General features: G+C 43.6%; 1 protein-coding gene across 10 annotated transcripts in view; it reads right to left on the bottom strand.

The window, feature by feature from the left end:
* Window positions 1-352: 352 nt before the first annotated feature.
* Window positions 353-10,716, bottom strand: part of LOC127881752 (solute carrier family 12 member 9-like) — a 34,234-nt gene continuing 23,870 nt past the window's right edge. For all 10 annotated transcript variants that reach the window (XM_052429842.1, XM_052429846.1, XM_052429845.1 and 7 more), the window contains 6 exons: window positions 9,387-9,544; window positions 8,570-8,652; window positions 7,830-7,954; window positions 7,449-7,641; window positions 2,391-2,523; window positions 353-1,604 (listed from right to left, as the gene is read on the bottom strand). In XM_052429842.1, the coding sequence (XP_052285802.1) occupies window positions 580-1,604; window positions 2,391-2,523; window positions 7,449-7,641; window positions 7,830-7,954; window positions 8,570-8,652; window positions 9,387-9,544 (1,717 nt within the window). In that variant the 3' untranslated portion in view covers window positions 353-579. The remainder of the gene's footprint in view (window positions 1,605-2,390; window positions 2,524-7,448; window positions 7,642-7,829; window positions 7,955-8,569; window positions 8,653-9,386; window positions 9,545-10,716) is intronic.

Below are 10,716 nucleotides of genomic sequence, written 5' to 3'. Positions count from 1 at the left end.
AGGCTGTACAGCCGAATTCGCCAGCATGTATATCATGCATGTACGATGTGAATCTAAATTTAGTTTAACGGTTCATTTGAAATTCCTGCAGCGATATCGATTCATACAACACACGAACACTTACTAAAAAGACGAATGCATCGGTTATTGTAGGAAAATAAATACGAATTATCTTCGTCACAATCGGCTCGGGGCGCTAATTTGTATTTGCTGTATTTTATGAAATTCGTCTTAAATGTATCATTTTTCTTGCATATTGTGTGTTATTATAACATATTTGTATCAATATTTTACAATTCAGCACATATAAAAATCGTATATACCCGCTTTAAGAAAATATTATCTTGTTTACAAATACTATTTTCATGTTATGAATGTACGAAGCCAGTATCTTGGGGAATATTACCAGTGAAATGAATACGCCGCCTTGTAACTACGAATAAATAAATTGTGTAAATAGGGTATAACAAGTATTTGCAGCAGGACGCTATAAATTTTTGGTAGAAAAAGCCTCTAGCTGGTATTTTCTATAGAGCTATGCCAGTACAGCGGGTTGCCTGGTAACGAAGGCCAGCCCCCTCACAGGGTGGTGGAGGTCACTGGGTGCAGCCCATGTACAAACACAGTTGGGGGCAGGTCAACTGAGAGGCTGGTCAGCTGCTCCAAGTAGGTCTCCAGCTGACTGCTGTCCTTGGGGGGTCGGGGCAGGTAGAGGAAGGTCAAGGCCGTGCGCTGGGAGGCTGACTTAATGGTGGCGTTCACTGCAGTGAGGAACGCATCCGATACCCGGTTGTACTCCTGCATCTGGCAGTCAGGGTAGTTGACGCTGATGTCAAACTCATTCAAGTCGCTGCCCTTTTCAATGGATTTCCATGGTACTGTTTGGATTTTGGCAAGAATGCGTAGCTGTCGTAAATATGTTTCAAGCTTTTGTTCCTTTTTCAGTGCATTGTCAGTGTTGGCATTCACAAACAGGAACACTCTTAGAGTGGTTTTTGACTTCCATCCAGGCACCATGTTGATAATACAAGATAGTTGCAGCAAAAACAGACATGTGTTGTCAAAATAGCTTGCAGTCTCAGGACGAAAGAAATTAACAGGCCAAACATCGATGAACAAGTTTCCTTTGCTGCTCTTAATGTAATTTTTATCCAACATATTGAAATGTCTGCACAAAAGAACATTTTTGTGCATTTTTAAAGAGTCTGCAACCATTTTAACATACTCCCTGGCTGTCAGGTCCTTCATGCCACCTTGCAGCCGTATTCCACGGAAATGCTCTCCTATTTCAAGCTTCCTACTTTCACTCTTTCCAAATAAACCTCTTTTAGAGACCTGGCGCTTGCTCAAGACATCAACGGCTTGAGAATTATCATAGAATCCCAGGCACACTGTGTTGATCTTCATGCCCCCGAGGCCTGTGGACCTGATGAGTTGATGAAGTCCATCACAGACGGTCCTTGCCAGTGACAGCTCCACAAACGCCTTGATCTGCATGGTATCAACCAGCTTCAACCACTTGGGGAACTCCTCGTGTATAGGGTCCTTGTCTGGGTGGTCGTCTAGGTGACCAACACGCACATGGCCAAGAACATACAGACCTCCTGAAAACAGGTACTCAATGTGAAAATACATGAACTAGCACATATAAGCCTCTTCCAAAACAAACATGGCTCAACACATACAAACTTCCTGGAAACAGAACATTGCCAAGCACATACAGACCTTCTGAAAACATAACATGGTCCAACACATACAAACTTCCTGAAAACAATACATGACCCAGCACATAAAGACCTTCTTAAACAGAACTTGGCCCAGCACATACAGACATCCTCAAAACAGAACATGGCTTAGCATATATAGGCATCCTCAAAACAGAACATGGCCCAGCAGATATAGACCTTTTGAAAACAGTACATGGCCCAGCACGTACAGACCTCCTGTAAAAAAATTGCCGAGCACATACAGACCTCATGAACACAGAACATGTCCCAGCACAAACAGACCTCCTGAAAATAAAACATGGCACATCACACACAGACCTCCTGAAAACAAAACATCGCCCAGCACATACAGACCTCCTGAAAACAAATCATGGCCCATCATATACAGACCTCCTGAAAACAAAACATGGCCCAGCACATACAGACCTCATGAAAACACTACATGGTCCAGCACATGCATACTTCGTGAAAACAGATACTCAATCTGAGAATACATGACCCATTACATATTTACCGCCTGTAAACAGTATTGCAGTGGACAAGACATGTTGTAGATATCAGTATTACAGTGGAGGGGTTACATAATCTTTTTGTATCAGTTTTGCAGAGCAAAGGACATGTCACCTTTTTGATATCAGTATTGCAGAGGAGTTGACATGATACCTTTCTTTATATCGTTGATGAAGTCAATGAGTTCAGAAGACTGTCGAGGGCGGGACACCATGAGCAAAATATGTGGCCGCCAGTACTTCACATGAGCTTTGCGAATATCCAACATCAGCAGGTACTTGCGAACCTACATGTTACATGAACATTTATAAACCAAAACATATAGAGGATACATGTATTTGTTTGCTTCAGGGTGATACCATGCAATATATTTCCAGTAAAATAATAATATAACCATGTCACAGGAACTAATGAGAGTGAAAAATGTAGTGAGATAAAAGTAAGATAATATGAACAGGAAAGCAATTTTTTCAGTGCTCATGATTATTCGTTTAATATTAGAAAACCGTAAGACGTCTTACTATTTCCTCAATTGTATATAGGAAGAAACTCTTATTCCAGCACCATGTGGGATTTAAACGAATATTTGCTGTGGATTTCATACACAATTTGTTTGGGCTGCTAATGGATTTCCCACCGGGCATAACAACTATGACAACCATGGTTTGAATTAACCACAGCAGAAACGTTGCATACAATTTAATTTAATAAACATAAAAAATATGGTAAAGGCTTAGATAAAGTAAGGTCAGGATCAGCAAATAGAAATGCTGATGTTTTCTTGTCAATAAAATGATTAAATGTATGTATGCAATATTAAAATGTAAAACTGTTGAAAATGTAGATATAAATAGTTATGTTGAATAGGTATTTCAAAATGTCAATTTCATTGAATTAAAAAGGTGGCCTGGTCTGATTGATGGAGTCTCACAAGCTTAGTGGAAGATAAGGGTCTAGCTGATGAAGCCCCACATACCTGGTGAAAGATAAGGGTCTGGCTGATGTAGCCCCACATACCTGGTGGAAGATAAGGGTCTGACTGATGTAGCCCCACATACCTGGTGGAAGATAAGGGTCTGACTGATGGAGACCCACATACCTGGTGGAAGATAAGGGACTGGCTGATGTAGCCCCACATACCTGGTGGAAGATAAGGGTCTGACTGATGTAGCCCCACATACCTGGTGGAAGATAAGGGTCTGACTGATGGAGACCCACATACCTGGTGGAAGATAAGGGTCTGACTGATGGAGACCCACATACCTGGTGGAAGATAAGGGTCTGACTGATGTAGCCCCACATACCTGGTGAAAGATAAGGGTTTGGCTGATGTAGCCTCACATACCTGGTGAAAGATAAGGGTCTGACTGATGTAGCCCCACATACCTGGTGGAAGATAAGGGTCTGACTGATGTAACCCCACATACCTGTTGAAAGATAAGGATCTGGCTGATGAAGCCCCACAAATCTGGTGGAAGATAAGGGTCTGACTGATGTAGCCCCACATACCTGGTGAAAGATAAGGGTCTGACTGATGGAGACCCACATACCTGGTGGAAGATAAGGGTCTGACTGATGTAGCCCCACATACCTGGTAAAAGATAAGGGTCCGACTGATGTAGCCCCACATAACTGGTGGAAGATAAGGGTCTGACTGATGCAGACCCATATACCTGTTGGACGATAAGGGTCTGACTGATGGAGACCCACATACCTGGTAAAAGATAAGGGTCTGACTGATGGAGACCCACATACCTGTTGGAAAATAAGGATCTGACTGATGGAGCCCCACATACCTGGTGGAAGATAAGGGTCTGACTGATGGAGCTCCACATACTGATGGAAGACAAGTGTTCCGCGGTCGGAGACATATGCCCACCCCCCGAAACGTGGCCTTGACCGTGACCTTGACCTTTGATCTTATGACCTGAAAATCAATAGGGGTCATCTGCCAGTCATGATCAATGTACCTATGAAATTTTATGATCCTTGGCCTAAGCGTTCTTCAGTTATCATCCGGAAACCATTTGGTGGACGGACGGACCGACCGACCGACCAACCGACCGACCGACGGACCGACCGACCAACGGACCGATATGTGCAAAACAATATACCCCCTCTTCTTCGAAGGGGGGCATAATAAGGGTCTGACTGATGGAGCCCTACATACCTGATGGAAGACAAGAGTCTTACTTATGAAGCTCAATATATCTGGTTGAAGATAATGGTCTGACTGTTGGGTCTGACTGATGGAGCTCTATATACTTGGTTGAAGATAAGGGTCTAGTGATGGAGATCCACACACCTGATGGACGATAAGGGCCTAGCCGATTAAGCCCTAATTACCCGGTGGAAGATAAGGGCCTGACTGATGGAGCCCTACATAACTGATGGAACATAAGGGTCTGACTGATGGAGCCCTACATATCTGGTGGAAGAAAAGGGCTTGGCTGATGGGGCCCCACATACCTGGTGGAAATAAGGGCTTAGCTAATGGAGCGCTACATACCTGGTGGAAAATAAGGGCCTGACTGATGGAGCCCTACAAACCTGATGACAGATAAGGCCCTGGCTGATGCAGCCCTACATTTCTAGTGAAAAATAACGGCCTCACTGATGGAGCCCTACATACCTGATGGAAGATGAGGACCTTGCTGATGGAGCCTTATATACCTGGTAGAAAATAACGGCTTGACTGATGGAGCCCTTCATACCTGGTGGAAGAAAAGGGCTTAACTGATGGTGCCCTACATACCTGGTAGAAAAATAAGGGTCTGACTGATGGAGTCCTACAAACCTGATGGCAGATTAGGACCTGGCTGATGGAGACCTACATACCTGGTGAAAAATAACGGCCTGACTGATGGAGCCCTACACACCTGATGGGAGATAAGGGCCTGGCTGATGGAACCCCACATACCCGGTGAAAGATAAGGGCCTGATTGATGAAGCCCAACATACCTGATGGACGATAAGGACCTGGCTGATGGAACCCCACATACTTGGTGGAAGATATGGGCCTGGCTGATGGAATCATACACTTCTGGTGGAAAATAAGGCCTGGCTGATGGAGCCTCACATACCTGGTGGTAGATAAGGGCCCGACTGATGAAGCCCTACATACCTGGTGAAAAATAAGCGTCTGACTGATGGAACCCTACAAACCTAGTTGAAGATAAGGGCCTGACTGATATAGTCCTTCATACCTGGTGGAAGATAAGGGCCTGACTGATGGAGTCCTACAAACCTGATGGCAGATAAGGGCCTAGCTGATGGAGCCTTACATACCTGATGTAAGATAAGGGCCTGAATAATGGAGCCCATTATACCTGTTGAAAGATACGGGCCTGACCCTGGGGCCCTTCATACCAGGTTAAAGATAAGTACCTGACTGATGGACCCCTGCATACCTGTTTGAAGATAAGGGCCTAGCTGATGGAGCCTTACATACCTGGTGTAAGATAAGGGCCTGAATGATAGAGCCCTCCATGCCTGATGGAAGATAAAGGCCTGACTGAGGGAGCCCTTCTTACCTGGTGGAAGATAAGGACCTGACTGATGGAGCCCTTCATACCTGGTGGAAGATAAGGGCCTGGCAGATGGATCCTAACATCCCTGAATGAAGTTTAGGGTCTGACTGATAGAGCTAATCATACCTCGTGGAAGATAAGGGCCTGACTGATAGAGACCTACATATCTGATGGAAGATAAGGGATTGGCTGATGGAGCCTCACATACCTGATGGATGATTAGGTTTTAGCTTATTGAGCCACAAATACCTGATGGAAGATAAGGGCTTGGCTGATGAAACTCCACATACCTGATGGAAGATAAGGGCCTGACTGATGGAACCCTACAAACCTGGTGGAAGATAAGAGCCTGACTGATGAAACCCACATACCTGGTGGAAAGTAAGGGTTTTACTGATTGAGTTCCCTCATACCTGGGGGCAGATAAGGGCCTGACTGATGGAGCCCTACATACGGGGTGGAAAACAAGGACCCAACTGATGGTTCCCTACATACATGGTGGAAGATAAAGGCCTGGCTGATGGAGCCCTACATACTTGATGGCAGATAAGGTCCTGACTGATGGGGCACCACATTCCTGATGGAAGATAAGGGCCTGACTGAGCGAGCCTTACATACCTGATTGCAGATAAGGGCCTGGCTAATAGAGCCCTATACACCTGATAAAAGATAAGGGCTTAGCTGATGGAACCTCAAAAACCTGATGGAATATAAGAGCCTGGCTGATGTAGCCCTACATACCTGATCGAAGATAAGGTCCTGGTTGATGGAGCCCTAATTACCCGGTGGAAGATAAGGGCCTGTCTGATGGAGCCCTACATAACTGATGGAACATAAGGGTCTGACTGATGGAGCCCTACATGCCTGATGGAAGATAAGGGCTTGGCTGATGGAACCCCGCATACCTAGTGGAAGATAAGTGGCTGGCTGATTGAGCACTACACACCCAGTGGAGAATAAGGGCCTGGCTGATTGAGCCCAACATACCTGGTGGAGGATAGGGGCCTGGCTGATTGAGCCCCACATACCTGGTGGAAAATAAGGGCCTGGCTGATTGAGCCCCACATACCTGGTGGAAGATAAGGGCCTAACTGATGAAGCCCCACATACCTGGTGCAAGTTAAGGGCCGGACTGACAGAGCCCTACATACTTGATGGAAGATAAGGGCCGAGCTGATAGATTCCTTCATACAGGATTGAAAATAAGGGCCTGACTGATTGATCCTTATATACATGGTGGAAGATAAGGGTCTGACTGAGGGAGCCCTACATACCTGATGGAAGATAAGGGCCTGACTGATGGAGCCCTACATATCTGATGGAAGATAAAGGCCTGGCCGATGCAACCCTATATACCTGGTGGAAAATAAGGGTCTTTCTGATAGAGCCCTTCATACCTGGTGGCAGATAAGGGCCTGACTGATGGAGCTCTACTTACCTGATGAAAGATAAGTGCCTGGCTGATGTAGCCCTACATACCTGATGGATAAGGGCCTGGCTGATGGAGCCCTAATTACCCGGTGGAAAATAAGGGCACGACTGATGGAGCCCTACATACCTTGTGGAAGATAAGGGCCTGGCTGATGGAGCCTTACATACCTGGTGGAAGATAAGGGAATTGCTGATAGAACCCTACATACCTGTTGGAAGTTTAGGCTCTGACCGATGGAGTCCTACATACCTGGTGGAAGATAAGGGCCTGGCTGATGGAGCCCCACTGGAATGGCAGGGCACGGAAGTGCAACCCGATTATCATTATCAGCATGAAGATGATTGTCACGGATGAGTAGACCACGCTGATCAAGAAGCACATAATCAGGCAGCCAACCAGGCCCACCAGTGACAAGTGCCAGCTGTAGAAACGGAATGTGGGCCTGCACCACAACACAACACCATAACAGTTTTTAGTTGCACATCCTTCAGAAGTAACAACAAACATCTCACAAGTAGCTGGATAAAACCAGCTTTAGCATAGATACTTATGGAACAGTTCCTGGTTTACAAAATAATTACATTTACACGGGCATACAATATTTTATTTGTTGATAACATCTTATTGTACCTGAAATTTGGTGCTGACGCCAAGTCTAGTGCTGCACAGGCAAGATTCACAGAGGCATAAGCCAGCAGGAAGAAAACAGTGGTGGGCTGGGCTATGATATTCAGTGAACCAACCAGCATCACCAGCTGTCAGGGTAAACAAGCATGTGAGACAGGAAACTAATGCACATTTAACATTCAATTCTGATAAATGATAATACAAACTTATATTCAACATAAATTTAGTATTTATGGTACACGTTTGTTTTTCGTTGTAAGATTTGTATATGAATTTATGTTGAATGTACCACCATTATATTTATGTACCAATCAAGTAGCATGTACCAATCAAGTAGCTGTACATGAAATACTTTGCTTATCAAGTTCTAAACACTATATGAACCAGTCCTTGCCAATATGTTTAATTGCAATACCATAACAAGTCCTTGCCAATATGTTCCATTTAAATGCCATAATCTGTCTTTGCCAATATGTTCTATTGAAATACCATAACCTACCCTTGCCAATATGTTCCATTAAAATACTATATCCTGTTATTGCCAATATGTTCCATGGAAATACCATAACCAGTCCTTGCCAATACGTTCCATTACATAGCTTGTCCTTGCCAATACAGGCAGTTAAAAAAACATTGGCTGTCCTTGACCATCCTGACAACCAACCTGACAACTTTAGTTTCTATCCCTATAAATGTTGCAATACATATGATAAGCGTTAAATGTTTATATAATAATACCATACCTGCACCAAAAACCATGTGATCAGCACTGCCATGTAAGGATTACCTCCCTTAGTAGTTTTGGTAGCTGGATTCAAGATACGCCCTGGAAACAGAGAACAGACAACTATCAAGATTAAGTCTAAATCAAAGTTTGCGATAGGTACTATCATAATATCCTGCTCATAACTACTATCATTCTTTGAAGTAAGTTAAGTTTCCACAAAAACTTAAAAAAGATATGTGTATGCCTCCTTCAATTAATGTTAAATCATTGTATTTGCCCCCAGTAAGAAATAATTGGGTAATGACCCTTGCTCCAACTGATTTTTGTAACCTCATGTAAGAAAACTGTATGCTTTAATGTATATATTGGAAGCATCAATAAATGGGAAATTACCCTTGCTGCAACTGGTTTGTTTTGCACACCATGTCAGAGAATTGAATGCCTTATTTTTTATTGTAAGCATCATGTATAAGCCATATTGTTTCCAATCATAAAAGAATACAGTGTCCAATATTCCGATAGTGTTCTTGAAATTCTACTTCAGGGATGATATATATATATATATATATATATATATATATATATATGGGTTTTAACTTTTACCTCAATTTTTTCATGTAATAACCTAAACATTGATGTCCTCTATTCCCTTACGATCGACATTATAACTTAGTCTGACACACTGTTGCTTAACACTTATATTTTAATCAAATCATGATAGACAAAACTATCCTCTACCCAACAAATCAATACATACAGAGCAATTACCATAAGCACCAATTCCGATTGTGGAAGGGTATGTGAACTAGATGAACTTCATGAACAGAACATACCAAAGAGCTGGTCATTGGCCAGTGCCTCTAGGATGCGAGAGCCTCCAATCAGGTTGCCCAGGGCAGCAGAGAGGGTGGTTGCAAATATGCCAATGAGTACCATGCCATTCCAGAGGTTGATGTCCTGCAGGAAAAGGTAGTTATTGATCAGCAGGTCCCTGAAACATAGCAGTCTCTCATTGGTAAACAGGTCCTTGACACACAGTACTCTCTCATTAATCAACAGGTCCCTGAAACACAGCACTCCCTCAATGATCAACAGGTCGATGAACCACTGCAATATCTCATTGATCAACAGGTCTCTGCCACACAGCACTCTCTCATTGATCAACAGGTCGATGAAACACAGCACTCTCTCATTGATCAACAGGTCTCTGACACACAGCACTCTCTCAATGATCAACAGGTCGATGAAACACAGCATTCTCTCATTGATCAGCAGGTCCCTGACACACAGCACTCTTTCATTGATCAACAGGTCCCTGAAACACAGCGCTCTTTCATTGATCAACAGGTCCCTAACACACAGCACTCTTTTATTGATCTACAGGGCCCTGAAAACAGCTTTCTTTCATTGATTAACAGGTCCCTGAAACACAACACTCTTTCATCGATCAACAGGCCCCTGATACACAACACTCTTTCATTGATCAACAGGGCCCTGAAACACAGCTCTCTCATTAATCATTAATAAACAGTCCTTGCCACACAGCACTCTCTCATTGATAAACAGGTCCCTGACACATAGCACCTTCTCATTGATCAACAAGACACTGAAACTCAACACTCTCTCATTAACATTTCCCTGAGACACATCACTCTCTCAATGATCAACAGGTCCCTGAAATACAGCACTCTCTCAATGATCAACAGGTCCCTGACACACAACACTCTCTCATTGATCAACATTTCCCTGAGACACAGCACTCTCTCATTGATCAACATGTCCTTGAAACACAGCACTCTCTCATTGATCAACATTTCCATGAAACACAGCACTCTCTCAATGATCAACAGGTCCCTGAAACACAGCACTCTCTCATTCATCAACAGGACCGTGAAACACAGCACTCTCTCATTTATCAACATTTCCTTGAAACACGGCACTCTCTCATTGATCAACATGTCGGTGACACATAGCACTCTCTTCATGATATACAGGTCCCTGACACACAGCACTCTCTCAGCAACAAGTTAACACTGATAGTTACACTGCTTCTTACTGTAATAAGGGTCAGAAAATTAATATTCAGTAGGAGCCTAGCTTGAGACCTATATTAATTTACTATCCTGAGCACTGCTGTTATGTTATATTGCGATCCGCGTGATT

Source organism: Dreissena polymorpha, chromosome 5 (assembly GCF_020536995.1).
Source record: "Dreissena polymorpha isolate Duluth1 chromosome 5, UMN_Dpol_1.0, whole genome shotgun sequence".
Taxonomy (NCBI): Eukaryota; Metazoa; Mollusca; class Bivalvia; order Myida; family Dreissenidae; genus Dreissena; species Dreissena polymorpha.
Note: the sequence above shows the minus strand (reverse complement) of the source record. Positions and strands in the feature narration are given on the sequence as shown.